Source organism: Bidens hawaiensis, unplaced genomic scaffold, assembly GCF_021521415.1.
Source record: "Bidens hawaiensis isolate Kalapana, Puna unplaced genomic scaffold, B.hawaiensis_p1.1 tig00030518_1, whole genome shotgun sequence".
NCBI lineage: Eukaryota > Viridiplantae > Streptophyta > Magnoliopsida > Asterales > Asteraceae > Bidens > Bidens hawaiensis.
Genome location: NW_027495087.1, coordinates 253,345 through 270,803, shown reverse-complemented (window position 1 = coordinate 270,803; position 17,459 = coordinate 253,345). Strand labels below are relative to the sequence as shown.

The 17,459-nt window shown below is 35.9% G+C and overlaps 1 protein-coding gene across 1 annotated transcript; it reads right to left on the bottom strand.

Annotated features, from left to right (window-relative positions):
• Positions 1-12,627: 12,627 nt before the first annotated feature.
• On the bottom strand, positions 12,628-14,204 carry LOC143580534 (uncharacterized). Its single transcript, XM_077063530.1, has 2 exons — positions 14,170-14,204; positions 12,628-13,873 (listed from the first exon to the last, which is right to left on the bottom strand). Exon 2 carries the CDS (start codon positions 13,852-13,854, stop codon positions 12,667-12,669), a length of 1,188 nt encoding a protein of 395 aa, XP_076919645.1. The 5' UTR covers positions 13,855-13,873; positions 14,170-14,204; the 3' UTR covers positions 12,628-12,666.
• Between the last annotated feature and the right edge of the window lie 3,255 nt (positions 14,205-17,459).

Below are 17,459 nucleotides of genomic sequence, written 5' to 3'. Positions count from 1 at the left end.
AACAAATCACTTAACTATGAGTTCAAGTTTTAAATAAGTAGCAACAGTTTTTTTTTTAAATCATTCCAACGGTTTTAAAACAGCAAATGAAAGTACATCGGTTAGGTCACCACATTCAATAAATAGTCATTCTTACGTGTGAGCATCTCTATACGTGCATTCCTATATATATCAATATATATATATATATACATATAGCATTCATAATAACATTCAGGGCCGAGAAAACTACAACCCAAACACGTAACATTCAGCGCATGCAAACATGAAGTAGGCATACGCAACATTCAGTAGTCGAGACGACTACAAACATTCAGGGTCGAGCAAACGTACAACCCAAACACGTAACATTCGGCGCGTGCAAACACAAGGTAGGCATACGCAACATTCAGTAGTTGAGACGACTACAACATTCACCAAATATTGCCATTCTAAATATATATATATATATATACATACACATTCTATAACATTCCAAGGCCTACCGATACTAGCAAGCCTATGTAAAACCATTCAAAACATTTCATCAAGTAAGAAAAACACTTAGGTGCTGCTAGCCCAAAACTTTAAAAAGAGTTAAACGGGGCATCAAGAACTCACCTGAAATCAATCGAACACCTGCAACAGCTAGGAAATCCCTAAGTGCACAATCACAAGCAAGGGCCTATAAATTATACACAACGTGTTACTAAACTAGACCGTAAGAACACTCTTGCCTAATGGCCGTTCAAGCCCAACCACTTGCCCAAGGCCCAACAACTTGGCCCAAGGCCCAACAACCGTACCTCAGCCCCTAAAACCTTTCAACTAACCAAATCCACCGGCTAAGCCTAAAACGAACTTATCGATTAATAGACGTAAAAACATGTAGATTTTAGCATGCGAAGATGCATTTAATTACATTGATGACCTTTGAAATAAATTATTAAATTTTTACCAGACTTTGATAAATGTCTTAGGTTTATAAAAATATTTTTATTATATTTTACTATTGGACACAAAAATCATAAAAATTCTTCCAACACAGAAAGGTATGTGCAGCTATTTCAGCGCGCAACAAAATGGTTTTATTTTTATAAAATTCATTACCGAACCAAATTAAACGATTCCAATTGGGTTTAGTTCCTAACTCAAAATACTAACTTCCAGAAGTGGAACCAACCAATTTGGAACTGTCGAAAAAAGGTTATGACGTCGGGAAGGAAGACCAGAATCCGTCATCCCGCATCAGCTTTGACACTCGATTTTGTAATTCATAAAAAACCATTCAAATCTCGTCCAAATATTACGTATTATACATTTCTTGAAACTAGACTCAAATTAGAACATCATGGAATCAAGAATAGATCAAAAACAATGGATTATCATCGTGTTATAGACCCTACAATAAATGTATACGAATCTGTCAGCAAACTGTTATCATCAAAACTCAACCTTAACGACCAATAAGCCGGTTAATATGATCAATTAAGGTATAAAAGACATGGGGAATCATAAAACCGACCTTGAATTGAAGTTTCACGGCTGAAACTTGGCTGGCAGAAGAAAAACGAGCAGGGGGGTCTTGAGGTCCGATCGGCTGCTAGAAAAGGTTAGGGGTTAGGGTTTATTTGTTTTATGATATAAATAAAATAGTTACATCCAAGTCCCTCCAAATTGAAGTGTAAGGCAAAATAGAAGGAAAAGTTAAGTTCTTTAACGTACCGGATAACGTAAAGGCTTCCGAGAAACGTTGGATAAATCCCGAGAATTATACATACTCTACAAGCTTTAATTCTTGAAACGCGAATTAACGGGCGTTACATGGAATAATAATGTTAGGTGGATTGTTGATTGCGACCATCTACAAACATAACAAAGCTCAATTTTAATATTTTCGATATCAATTAATTTTAATCGTTAATACCCTTTTATGTCTTCAAGACAATTAATGATTAAAATCTAGAACTCAACGTTAAATTCAAATAGTAGTTAGGTGACCTTTATCCTACTATTCAAATTAACAAGGTAGTCAACGTTTGACGATTGCAACCCTTTGCAACTCTAGTTTTATGGGATCGGTTAAGCATCTCATGCTTAGTTGGCATATTTAATCCCATCAACACCATTGTACGTCATGCTTCGGTGACCCTATTCACATGGTTTCCAATTTAAGTCGTCCTACTTATACACACATGTGAGTTTACACATACAAGCGGTTAGGTGACCTTTATCTCATAAATATGCAAACCCACCTCAAACTCACAAGTTTCCTCTAATGCGGTTAGGTGACCTTTATCCCACACCGAGTTCCCAAATGATTCAAGTGTCGTATAAAAGATGGTGTTCAACTTATTTTATAAAAGGGATTTTAGTTTTCAAAATTCTAGATTGGAAAACCTTTTATGTACCTTTCATTTGCATGAATTCAAATGTATGGTACTTAGTTGAAAAACCCATTTTTCAAAGTCCTTTTAATAAAACCCATGTTATTATGAAACCATTAGCCTTTAATAAAACCAATTTTTATTACCTAACGATTTCTAAGGAACCAATTTTATGCTAGTTGATTTTAAGTTGGTAGCAAACCACATTGCAATAACACAAACAAAAGTAAATCAACCACACAAGCATAAAACATACACAACCACAAGTTCATAACCATAGCCTCCTAATGTTGACTACACTTGTTGACCGAAGACAAGTGTGTCAAAAGGTCTCTCCTAAAGGACTCAAAAGGACATGAGCTTGTGTCGGTGAACTCCCACTTGATCCTGCATCCAAATGCTCCAAGTGTTCACCCCCGTGTGTGGTCTCCATGATTTTATTTGGGCTCTCTTCCTTGCATCTTCTTTTACAAAACATATCCTAATACATATTTCTAGTAAAAGAAATGCTCCTAATCTACTTATTATTACAAACCAATTGAAGAATAAATAGATTACAAACCCAAATAAATATTACAACCATATCGAATGAACAAACAACCATTTGAATAAACAAACAATCAACACAAACATTCAACCAAACACAAGGCCATGGCTAGGTTATGAACATCTATTACATATCCATATATGCAATAATACAAGACCCGAAATGGTTCCCCTTAACCCCTTGAAACTTTCGGCCAAACTTGACAAAACCGAAAGTTCAGGGTTTTGTCCAAACAAAACAATTAATCATCCAAATGACTTAGTTTTTTCAAGATTACCACATGCATGTAAAGTATAACCTTGAAAAACCATGGGGTAACCAAAACCCCCAAAATTTTCGCCATATGGTAAAACCCCACCATAAACCCGAAAATTTTTTGGTCTAATGAAGCATGCATCCGTATAAGCGGCTCTTGATGCCATTGTTGGGTTTTAACAAGATTATCAAAGTCATAAAATTCCAATTTTATGAAAAACGTAGCGGGAAATGAGTTTTAAATCTTGTTAATTTCATATGTATAAACCAATTTTACACATGCAAAACCCAAGCCCGGATCCAAATAGCAAATACATACTATCAAACACATGCATGTCAAAGCTACCTTTCAAATCCAAGGAAAAGGAAGGAGATGATGATGAGAAGGCAAGAACTTGAATACGAAGCTCCTCAAGCAATCATACCCCAAGCTTTCCAACAAACACCACTTGTAGCTAGGATTTTCACTTGACAACACTCCTTGGTTCCTTTTCATTGGCCTTCCAAAGAGAGGAAGAAAGGGAGAGTGAGTAGAGGATTTATCCTCTAGTCTTGTGTTCTTATCTCTTGGCCCTCCAAGAGAGAAAGGAGAAGAGAGAATAACAATCCTTTTGTTTTGTTATGTTACTTGTGTGTTATGAGAGATAGAAAGGAAAAGTGTCATAAAAGTGCACCAACCAAGTCCCCCAATAACTTTCCTTGCATGTCTCCACTCAAGAAAAATAATAATATAAAATTGAAAACACAAGAGAGGGGGAGGGGCACCCTCTCACCCTTTTTCAAAATCATATTAATTTTTTTTTCTTTAAACAAGTTTTATAACATAAAACTCACAATATGTTATTTCCAAAAATAACATAATGTGTATATATGCTTGGTAACCATTTTCACATATTGTTACTTAACCATCATAAGTAACATTATGGAATGCTATCTCTCAAAATATAAATCATCCATATGATTTATTTATTTCACAAGTACATTGTATTTAGAAACCCCTTTCTAAATAACTTAAGTGTTAATATTTACTTGTATATGATCATATCATATATAAACAAATATTGTTGATGTTTGTCTAGCTTGTTATTGGGTATGACCCGACTTGGATCATGACATACTAGCCACATCAATTATAATATGTGTCTTGGGCATATCGATTCCAACAGTATGATCAAACTAATGAGAACCCTATACATGGGGATATGTTGAACCTCTCCAAGTGTTGTCAAGTAAACAATTAAACATGTAGCAATTAGCAAATATCATTCAACTAATATTCACACAATGATTATGTTTGCGAGTTTGTTTATATATATAGGATAGAAAATATGATAAGTACGCATATGTCCCCAAAACATTTGAAAATAGTGTATAAAAAGGGGAACGATCAAACTCACCTTAGATTAATGACAAGCGATTAATAAATGCGATTAACGAGCTATGAATAACGGAGTCATCCATTACACGTCAAATTTTATGAACAATTCAGAATCTAAGATTTTAGGATATGATATATAAGTACAAACAAACTTGTTGCCTCCTAAATCAATCCAAACGGACGTTTAGAATTTTAGTTATGCTTGTTTTAAGATTTAAGCGAGCTGGTACTGACCAGAATCCGAACAGCGAGTCGGATGTCGGGTTTTGGAAGTAGCCTTAAAATTACGTTACGAGAATAAAAGTCTTCTGGACCAAACGTTGAATCCGTTCAGAAGTATGAGAAAACGTTAAGTCAAACTTGTCGACTATTTTGCCCTTTAACAAGTTTTAAAACTATTTGACCAGACAACACCCTTCAAACCACCGTAATTGATTGAAGGTTATTGATTAGGGAACATATATGAACGATTTCTATTTTTACAACTTCCCCAGAAAGTGAAAGGATCGATGAGAAACGACGAGTCAAAGATCCATACATAAGCAAAGTCAACGAACAAGTCTTGTATCTTCAACGAATAAGCAAAAACCAAGAAGATTGATGAAGAAAGAGGTAGGACGACTAAGAAGGCTCCCCTAGGTTTGTGTAAAGTGTTATGGCAGGAGATTAAGGGTTGTTTATATAGAGATTACAAAAACAAACTATTTATGGCTTTTTACTCGTTTAAGAAAGAATATATGATTTAAAGGAAAGAATCATCGAAATATTCATAAAGATTTGATCTTGGTCTATAATAAACGATTTAGGAATTGTATTTTAGTATTATGATTACTTGGTCCTTAATTCTCTCGATTATGCTTAAAATAAACGATTTTATACCTTAAACGAACAAGGAAAACGAATCAAGTTAACAAACTGTGCAGCTACTTCACCACGCTGCGCAGGCCGTCCGCAGCCCCGCCATCGTACGGCGCTCCGGGGGCTAGGAGGGTAGGTTTCAGTTGTTGGCATATTTAGTCCCTATAGTTTGAACATTGGTTATTTATTGAACTAGTTATATTAGAATTAAAGAATGATAAATAAATAAAACATGGAAGGCTTAACATGAACATTAGGAACTAGGTGACTCATAAATGCAAAGTATTATTAAAGATTTAGATCCGAATAACGTTTGTAAAATGATAAAATGATACATGTTGGGTCACAGTTTATGGTTTATGCTTTGTGAATTTGGGCTTAGTTGGGCTTTTGTATGTAAACCGAGATCATTTGATCTCGGTGGGCTTTAGTTTGTTTTGGACCTAGTTGGTAGTCAATTTATAGGATATGTGCTTACAATTTTAGGGTTGTTCGTTAAAGTCTATCTTTCACACCTGTGAAACTTAGTGCATACGATATTTATATGAACCAAGGACAGCCATCAAATCTCAGGCACTTGCCGACTTTGTGGCTGATTTTAGCCAGGATATCCTTGATGAAGTTAAAAAAGAAGTTTAACAATTGGATATCAAGGAAAGATGGACTTTGAATACTGATGGAGCCTCTAATATAAGAGAAACAGGTCTAGGTATCCTTCTAAAATCGTCACAGGGGGACATTATACCTCTATCTATATCTTGTGAATTTCAGCTACTAATAATGAAGCTGAAAATGAAGCCTTAATAGCTGGTTTAGAATTAGCTAAGGATATGAAGGCAGGTATCTCAAGTTTATGTTGATTCATTATTATTAGCTAACCATTTTAATGGCTCCTATGCAGTAAATGCAGAAAACTTAGCAAAATATTTAGAAATAATTAAGCAATTAGCTATATGTTTCGAAACATTTGATATAGTACAAGGTACCGAGAGAAGAGAACGCTGAAGCAGATGCCTTAGCAAATTTAGCATCAGCTCTCAAGATACCAGATGACATCAGATACCCATCGTGCATATCTTGACTCCAGCAACAAAGGAGAACCACGAAGTCATGGAGGCTTCAAAACCTGAAGACGATCCAGCATCCTGGACCGCTCCCATAATAAGGTATCTTCAAGATAACGAGATCCCAATAGGAGAAAATCCCAGAGCTTTCTGGATGAAGGTAACCCAGTATATTATCCTAAATGATATTCTATATAGAAAATCACTTGCAGGTCCATACTTGAGGTGCTTGGAACATCATGAAGCACAAAAAGTCCTCAAGGACATACATGAAGGTGATTGTGGAAACCACACTGGGGGCAGAGCCTTAGTATCCAAGATACTGAGGACATGTTACTTCTGGCCAACAATGAAGAAAGATGCGATGAACTTCTCCAGGAAATGTGATGCTTGTCAAAGACACAGCAACATATTGCATTAACCAGCTGAACCACTACATCCTATCATATCCCCGTGGCCATTTATGAAATGGGGAATGGATATTGTGAGAAAGCTGCCCAAGGCTCCTGGTGAAAAAGTCTTTATGCTAGCCAGACGGATTAATTCTCCAAATGGATTGAAGCTGAGGCATTTGTCCAAGTTAAAGAGAAGGATGTAATCTCGTTTATCAAAAGCAATATCCTGACAAGATTCGGTATCCCAGCAGAGATCATTTGTGATAACGGTTCATAGTTCATTGGTAGCAGAACCACCAACTTTTGTGAAAGTTGGGGAATCAAGATGGAAACTTCAATACCAGTACATCCTCAAGCCAATGGTCAAGCAGAATCAAGTAACAAGATCATCATCAATAATTTGAAGAAAAAGTTGGGGTCCAAGAAAGGAAAATGGGTTGAAGAGTTGCCATTCCAACTTTGGGCGGATAGAACCACTTCAAAAAATGCAATGGGTCAGACACCTTTCTCCTTGGTGTTTGGGGCTGAAGTTGTTATCCCTACAGAGATGGTGATCCCCACAGCAAGAACCAACATCCAAGATACTGATTCCAACAACCAAAACCTTACTGAAAACCTTGACACTGTTGATGAACTCAGAGACCTTGCCAAAATCAGAATGGCAGCCTATCAACAAAGAATAGCCAAGTCCTACAACAAAAACATCTGAATTCGAAGATTCCAAGTGGGGGATATGGTGAAAGGCATTCCAGAGCACACTAACCCAGTAGATGGAAAGCTAGCTCCAAAGTGGGAAGGTCCTTACTTGATCGACGCAGAAGTAGGTAAAGGGGCCTACAAGTTGGTCACTATGGAAGGTGTTCCTTTACCAAGAGCTTGGAACGTTATTCATCTCAAAGCATATTTCTGTTAGTATCCTCAACCGGTATGTTCGTATCCTCAGCCTCTTAAGATAAAGATATGTTCCCTAACCTATCTTTAAATTCTTATGTATTTAAACTTTATTATCTCTTTATCAAGTTTACTAGCTTAAGCATCGGAATGGTGTTAGCCAGACTAACACCCACCCCTCATCAAGGATTAAGTGTTTTGCAGGTATCCTAAGGATACGTTATCTCGACAACAGTTAGACGCTGATCACCTCCCACACGAATAAGATATCCTTGATATCTTCTAAGGTTTAAAGGTACTCACCTTTCTCACAAATTGGGTAACACCCCGCCTGGAGCGCACGAATAAGATATCCTTGATATCTTCTAAGGTTCAAAGGTCTTCACCTTTCTAACGAATTGGGTAACACCCCGCCTGGAGCGCACGATGTTCGACTATAGTTCGAGGCAGCCGGACAAGACCAGCTGATAATCCGGTTGTTGTTGGCTATAGATCGGATCCTCAAGATAAGTGGCAGACGTGTCACACATACGGTTTATAACATTTTCATGTTATCGAAGGTTTATAACATTTTCATGTTATCTAAGGTTTCGGCATTTTCATACCGCTCACGTTTGGGACTTTCCCCGGTTTTATCTAAGGTTTCAGCATTTTCATGTTGCTCACGTTTGGGACTTTCCCCAGTTTTATCTAAGGTTTAGACATTTTCATGTCTCTCAAGTAAAGGCCTTGTCTCCAGTAAAAGGCTTTATCGCCAGTAAAATGGCTTTATCGCCAGTAAAAAGGCTTTATCGCCAGTAAAATGGCTTTATCGCCAGAATTATCTAACTTTGTTTTGACAGATCGCAGATCGGCCAGGTCGCTAAGTGTAGAGATGTTAATAAGTTGTTTTTAACTTAGAAAATTCCAAAAGCATGATGCATAAAAAGATCAACAATTGGGGACATCATTTGGAAGTTTGTTAACTTAATATTAGCTGCAAAGGTACACTTTTATACCTAACTTTCCCTTTGCATTTTATTTGAAATATGGTCTTTCGGCTTAATTGTGTCCAAGTCTCACTTATAGAAGTTTTAAGCATATATTTTGGATATGTTATACTTAGGATATTTTGCTACATACAATCAGTTTTAAGATATGTTTTTCATATATATCGTCCTAAGATACTGTACTTTCAAATATGGAAACCTATTCCCTGGATATATTATCCTTAAGATATATCATGATAAGAATAGATGAACTTAAAACCATTTTAGACTTGTTACATATCAAGGTAATTTTTCTGAAAAAGCATGCAAATAACACACAATGTAAAAAGCCAAAGGATTATGTTATTACTAACGATAAGTGCTACAAAGTAAAAAGATAACACCCAGGCTTCGTTCTCGACAAATGGAAGACCCTTCCACCCAGGCGTTACTGAAATTGTCAAAGTTCTAGAAAACATGGGCTTCGGCTTGAAACCAAGATCCCTCCACCCATGTTTCCCTATTGTCCTAAGCATAATTGTTCAAAACACAAGTTCAAATTGTTCAAGATACAACAAACCAACAACCAACCACAATGACCACAAACAAACATCCATAAAAAACCGGGCTCAGGCCTTTTCTTTATCGCCATCATAACCCAGTTGATCACCATCACCCACCGCCTTCGCTGCCTCGCCATTCGCCACCTTCGCTACCTCATCAACTGCCTTGTCCACTTGGCCCCGGATCTTCCACGTCCTCTCCGCTCAGCTCCGCCACGATTTTCTCCCAAGCAGCCACGTCCCAAAAGGGAGTATCCAAGTCAGCATCCTTAGCCTCCTAAGCCATCCTGAGCCATTTGAGTTTCATATTCATGATACTTGAAGATGAAGAGCAAAGAGAGAGAGAAGATTACCTAGATAATGATCAAGTGAATATTTAAAATATTTATCTGAGATAAATATAATGATAACCAAGAGGGTTTTGACGGTTCTACGAACGATCGACACGTACAGCTTATCCACTCCATCTGCAGAATTCGAGATTCAAAAATCAACAGCTGTAAACCACCTTTTACAGCCGTTAATTTTGGGGACAATTGTTAGGGCTCGGATTTTCAGTATCCTCGGCAAGCGATATATTTAGGATAACTCAAGGATATTGTATCCTCCGAAGAAACAGGTATCCTTAATATATTATATAATTAACGGTTCAATGGCTTTTATTTGTTGTTTACTAGGTCTTATAACGTCTCCATGACCTCCTGAAGAATCGGACCACTCACCAAAAACTTCAAAAACGTGCTAAATGGAAGGCAACGGATAATATTTGATTTAGTCTTTAATTTCTTGTTTTAGGCATTATTGTTAGCTACTTTTGTGTATAAATTGAGCTCACTTGGATCATTTAACACACACACTTTATCACACGAGACTTAGTAGTACTCGCGCTCTGTAATCACGATCCAGTTGAAGCTCCACCACTTGTAACCGATTTTTGTTATTAATAAACTGGTGGTGATAGTTTTCACCACCCGAGGTTTTTTTCTTGTTATCCTCAGGATAACGGGTTTTTTCCTCACAAAAAATCATCGTGTTCTAGCATTTTCACATTCATTTCAACCAAGCACTACGCCTCACTCACTAATTTGGTTACGAAATTGCCTTTGTTAATTTTTGACCAAAACAATGGGTATGTTTGGTAGGGAGCTTTTAAAAGATTCTAGCTTCAAACTTTTAAGAAAAACTCATACATAATAAAAAGCCTTGTTTGGTTCAATGGCGGACCTAGTATATAACTAGGGGTGGCCTCCACTACCCCTCAACTTTTCGCCAGTAGTACAAATTTTATACGTTTTGGTCGGTTTTCGTATTTCTCTACCCCTGAAAAAATATAACGTTACCCCTAAAGCCCAACCAAATAAAAAGCCGAAACCAATTAAAGCCCAACTAAATTTAAGCACAAACTAATTAAATTTGTTTTTCCTTTATGCTTAAACATTTAGTTTAGGTCAGACATCAATATTCAACAAAACAAAGTTTCATTCAGTCATGGCTTCCACCCGGCACTACCTCAACCCCTTGCATGCTGCAGCCGAGTAGCCAACGGTCAGTGCCCCTTTAGTCCCTCACTCCCTCATCCATGGTTTGAATTCTACTTGTTCAATTTAGGTATTCTTCTACTTCTACTTAAAATTGTAATTGTTTATTTCTTTATATAAATTGTTAATTTGGAATTATTTATGGTCAATTAAATGATTTTTTTTAACATTGAACTTCTTTTAATTTTTGTTGTCTTTAGGATATGAACCCAAGAACTCCCCTCTAAATCCAGGTGTTTTAAATGTTTTGCCTTTGGCAATGGAGTATTACCCCATTAGTAGCAATTGAATTATTGATTATGGTTTGTTGGATATTCGGATAATATAAATTGGAAATTGTAATTGATTAGAGATTTAGAGTTTATGTTTAAATTGAAAATGATTATAGATTTATGCTTTAAATTTTGTCCCTTCTAAAATTAAGGAATATGGAAAATGAAACAGCAGAGTCTTATTAGTAATCATTTTAAACGAAAATTACAAGAAAATGATGACATCGATCCAAAGGCAAGTTAAAAAAACAAAAAACTATTGTATGAAATATCATAAAATAATCGGTTATTGTATAAAATATGGTAAAAAAATCGTTTACATTATATGAAATACGGTAAAAAAAAATTGAACGTTACCCCTGAGATTATAGTCTAAATCCGCCACTTTGGTTGAAGGAGCTTGAAACTTTTAAGTTTGGAGAAAAAGCTTGAAGCTGCTACTAGTAGCGTTTAGAACAAGCTACAAGTTTTTATTATTTAAATTACTTAAATAACCTCTAAGATATATACATTTAATATTATGTTTTTTTAGTTATGTCCATTTTAGTCATTTTTATGTATTTTATTAAAGCTCCAGCTATTTCGTCAAACATCTAAACATATCTAAAACGCAACAGCTATCAATTACAGCTATCAGTTTTCAACCATCATGTACCAGCTAGTTTTACTAAACATATATCATGCCACCATGTACAAATATTTTACAACTTTTATGATTCTTTATTCAAAATTGGTTGTATATGAAACACATTTCACACCTCTAATATATACTATTATTTTATATAAATAACTTTGTTCTATATGATTATACCACACACTAAAACCAACTCCCACTCGTTTAATCTACCCGTTATATTAGCTTTAGTAGTTACATAAGTCATAACAAAGTCTTGATTTGAGATTAGTGGTAGGCCCATCAATTGCATTATTTTCAATGTCAACTTTATTACCTGATCATTGAGATCATAATTCATTGGATCATCTTAATCTAACCATGATCTCACGTCACACCGCCTTGATCTTATTACTTTTCTTTTGGGTTATATCAATTAACGAAAACTAACTAAACCCCTAGAAAGGGCTCAAAAGAGTTCAGGTCTAATCCACCAAGTGGAGTTTCACCTAAGCTAAAACCCGAGAATATGATACATGAGCGGGATTCAAACTTGCGACATCAAACTAAGAAGAACCTAAGATAAAACTCCTAACCACCCCCACCAAAATGGTGATGGATTCATTTCTCGAGTTTCTCCAAGTATAAATCTGTTAGCTATTGAATTAGCATGTTGCAATATACTAAAAAATAAAGTAAATTAGAAAGGATTATATTAATTTATGATACTAAAATATAAGTAGCATACATTAATCAAAAACCCTGATACACCACTAGACACACATACAGAACTCTCAACACCACAAGATTAACAACAAAAGCGACAACAAACTAGCAAAGAACACCGAAGCACAAGAGCCTATGAAACACCAAGTCCCATAATGCATAGACAACACTAATCACCTGTCATTTTCTCTAACTTCTCTAAAACAACACCCATAAATCCCGTGAAACGACCTCAAAAGAACGCTCGACTCCCATAAAACACTCGTGGGCGATCCCCATTTGGTGTTTGACCGTTTTGACCCGAACTCGAGGTCCCAGAACTCGTAGTTCTCTGCTCATTCTCCATCTCCAATGGTAGCTTCATCTTAGCTAAAGACTCGGTAAACTGCTGCATACTCTTCATGTACAAATCCACAAAATCTTGCTGCACCACTTTTTGATCCAACTCAAAGTTCATCAAGTTCACCGAACCGCCTTCAACCGGTTTGTCTTTCCCATTTTTCGCATGTGAACCGGATTCTTGATTTGCAGATTCCGACTGTTTCTCGTCTTCAACAGATTCAATCTTTGTAACAACAACCGAAGCACAGTGAGAACCGTTAGTCGAGACGCTTGTCGGTGGTGAATCGGGCTTTTGATTAACAGACCCACCATCAAGCGTCGGTGAATCGGGCTTTTGATTAACGGACCCACCATTCTCCGAGCTCGTCTGATCATCTGTATCAGACAAATGATCAGACGAGACTAGACTTTCAGAGCTAATCCCAAAATACTCCGACACCATGATCTCGTTTTCGTTAACAATTTTGGGATCTGGGAACTCGAGCTTATCCAACTCAGGTTCGTCAGGACCGGCGGCAGTCTTAGCTGGCGCCAGTGTCGGCGGCACCACCATCACATCCGGCAACACCCCATTATACGATAACGACAGCTGAACGAAACCTGAAGGCGAGTGGAAGATATCGTCTGAAGATAACATGAATTCCTTCTCGCGTACACCGTTCTTGATAACAACATCCGAAAGCGGGATTAAAGCAAAACCAAGTAGTTGATCTTGAAGATAGTTCTGGACCCGACTCATCATATATATCTCACATTTAAGTGAAGTATCAATCGTGGGTACATCGATGCATAGATTTTCGTTAAAGACCGGATTTTGACCACCCCCGTTAATCGTTTGTGTCATGACCGATTTCTCGGGGTTGCTAGTGAGCGAAATCTTGGCATAAACATCTTGTTTGTGGTATATGCATATGTTTTGAATGTCTCTTGCTTGATGAACATAAACTTCAAGAACACCAGCGGCTGGGTCGGGTTTCTTCGACTCGGCACTCGGGTTTTGTGTGAAATGATCAAGATTATGTTTTTCGGGTTCCGAATAGATCTTTAATGGTGACACCACAGATTGAGGAGACTCCATGAGTTTAAAGCCTTTAAACCTGCAAATAAAGGTTTAATCAAGAACATTATCTTTACATAAAAATGCCAAAATTTACAGGATTGATTATCTGATTATTACAACTTTTAAACAGAATGGTGAAATTACAAATATACCCTTGATGGGCTAATCACATCTAAAGCAAATTCAACTAAAACCCCCAAATTTTGAGAAAATTTACACATGCTCACACACCAAAACCAAAAAAGCAATCAAGATTCAATAATCCCACAAACTATGCATCAATTCAATCATCAAAAAAACTTCAAGAACAGCATAAAAAGTTAAAAACCTAACCTTGGAAACAGAAACAGGGTAACAAACAAAACCCTAATCTTTGATCACCAAGCAAGAGGCATGTATATATATAGAGACCCACAAAAAATTGAGCCTAATATCCACTTTATAACCCCTAATTTGATAAATTAATGAAAAAAAGACAGCACAAAGCTCAAGTGAAGAAGTATTTAACTCACCCCAGAATCCAAGAGAGCAAAAACAGGGAAAGGGTATAGATCTCATGCAATCATAATATATAAAAAATGATATGCATAAATCCAAGAAAATTTATAAAAGTAGACTGAACAGTGAAAAGGGTAAAGCATAAAAAGATAAAAGTGTGAACCTTTATTGAGCACAAGAGTCCAAGAAAGTGATGGAATGAAATCTGGGTAGAATCAGAGGAAGGAAGAAGATAATGGTGGAGGTATGGAGTGTGTGTAAAGGGTGTTGAAGAATGTCGGAATTGGATGATAAAACGACTGCGTTTGCGTTTGCGTTTGCGTTTGCGTTTGTGTTTGTGTTTGTGTGGTGGGTATTTGTTATTCTTTTCAATAATCAAGTTCAAATTGTCTGCTTCTTGATTAAAAGAATTAAATAATAACAACTGGGGGGTGGGTTTTGTTACCGAAGATGGACGGATAAAATTGGCAGGTTTTGGACCTAATTTTGTAGTTAACATCTTGACATTTATATGTATCGTAAAAGAAAGAGTTAAGTAACTCTTTTTATATAGCATTTTTAATCTATAGATTTATATGTTTCAGACATGCGTTTTTAACTATATTATGTTTAGGTTTTATGATCATTAGCCTTGTTTAACCACCTCCAGTGAAATCACCATCGTTAATTTCCTTTTCTCATAGAAGTTGTTGTAAGCGATGTTGTTGTAGGGATGATAAGAAATTTAAACTTGATGAAACCAGAAACATTTGAGACGGGTAATACCCGTCTCATTAGGGTATGAGACGAGTTTGAGATTACTTTGGAAATTTTTCACAGGTTTGGGACAACATGGGATTTCTAATATGTTCGATTACCCGACTCAGTTACTCGATAATTTAGCCCCATTTATCTGATTATATAGCCGAGTAACCCAATATGCTATACGGCTTAAAATTACTATTTTAATATGCAATTGGTTTTTATTTTTATGGATTAATAGTTATTTACCGGATATAAGTGACTAATCATAAATTGTAAAACCCGATTAAATTCGACGGGTTTTCAGTCAAGTATCAGAAACCCGCGAATTCACCCGATACCCGACAGGTTTAGGATGAGTTTTACCTAACCGAGAATGGTTCGGAATGCCTAACCCGACCATTATGATCCCTAGATATTGGTTTGACTATGAAACCGCGATCGTAAACACAACCACAATCTTAATCTCCTTCACTTCGATATGTGAAACCCCAGTTAGTTGTGTCATTATGAAACCTAATTTAACATCCCAACACAAGCCATCATATATAGTTTGATTATAGCATGATTTTTTACAATATAGTTTTAAAAAGTTAGATGTTTGAGATATGTGGTTTTAAATTTGGGACGTATTTGAATTTAAAACCGGCTTTGTTTAGGAGTCTGTTAAATTAGATTAAAATGACTATTTTACATTTTCAATCAATCATAAAAGTATTTAAATAATTTACTTAAAGTAATAGGAAAGGGTATAAGAACTCAAAAACCCGCTTGTCATGGCACCACTGGGGCACTAACGACCACAGCCGGCGACCACAGCCAACGTTCAACTGTGTCAACAAAGAGATGACTCCAACACACATTTATTATTTGATTCCAACTAGGTCTTAATTTTCTCATTTTCATCAAAAGCTATTAAGGGTGAGTAATAACTGAACTAAAAAAACCAACAACAAAACCAAATTAACGTGATATTGTGTATTCTTAGGGTTAATTCTTAAGTTGGGGCCGACAATCAATAGTAAAGTTACCTTGATCAATAGCTAACAATTGTTTCATTTTGTTACTCGTGAGGAAGGCCGGTGGTCCGGTGTAGAGGGGTCCGTCACACCCTCTAACTTTCTAGAGGCTCTTAAGTAATATTATATAAAATCACATTTTTTTTTTGGGAAGAAGAAAAACAGAAATTATGTGCGCTTTTATAATAAAATAAAGTTTAGTGCGTCTTTTTGCAGACGTTTACACCACGCGGTGACCAAACATTTTAGAGGAGTCCAATCTTAGCTGTGACCTTTTTAGTGCGATCTTAGATGATATGATCCAACGGCTCCATTTGGCTACAGTTTGTAAACTTTACAACTAGGTCCCACAGGTTTTGAAATTATACAATTAGTATTCTTTTTAGTTTGTTTTGGATATCATATTTCAACCACTTTTGATGACTATGCACTATATGTCCAAATTTATTGTACATTTTTTAAAATATCATGCATGTCATGTTCAAATTGGTAAGCTTTTAGTGGTTTAATATTAGTACATGATTGTGGGATTTTCAATAACTTATAATAAGTTTAAAAGAGGTTGTGGACCTTTAAATTGTTTTAAATCTGGTTATTTCTTGACATGTTCAATAAATTGGTGTAACTTGAATGTGAAACATGTAAATAATCTTAGGGTTGAGCAAAGTTCGATTCGGTTCGGTTATTAGGCGAAACCAAAACCGAAGTCATCGGTTTCTTAATATACAAACTGTTCGGTTTTCGGTTATTTTCGGTTCGGTTCGATTATAGTCGTTTTTTTTTTTCAATTATGTGTACACATTGTAAAAAAATTTGAAAACTGAAAATGATCGTTTTAAGCTTTTAAGAGCGTATTATAGTACCACATATATATTGAATTTAAAAAACAAAAATAGGCGCATGTTACATGGAACCATACGAATACAAAATTGTTAGAGTAGCGGAGTTTAAAATTTAATAAAAAATAATAAAAGTTTAGCTCGAATCTTCATTTATCATCTTGTTTATATTCAAAGTCTAGTCCCATTCTTCATCATATTCATAATCTTCATCACTATCAATCGGTTCGGTTTTTTTAGTTTTTTGAAAAAGAAAAACCGAACCAAAACCGAAAATTCGGTTTTATAAAAAAACAAAAAATTAACCATCAGTTAATGCTTTGTTTTCGTTTTTTCGATCAATTCGTTTTTTCGATTAAGTTTTCTGCTCTAAATAATCCATATGAGGGCAAGGGCTATATAACATGCTTTTAATCTATATCTATATGGGCTCATCAATGTTTAAAAAGAAGAATTAAACTTTTAAACTTTTAAAGTTGGTCAACATTTATCATTTTGTTGTTTTTTTGAACAACGTTTGGAACTA

Bases quoted from the DNA above. Each gene is read 5' to 3' on its own strand.
- LOC143580534 (XM_077063530.1), bottom strand. From the start codon at position 13,854: ATGGAGTCTCCTCAATCTGTGGTGTCACCATTAAAGATCTATTCGGAA.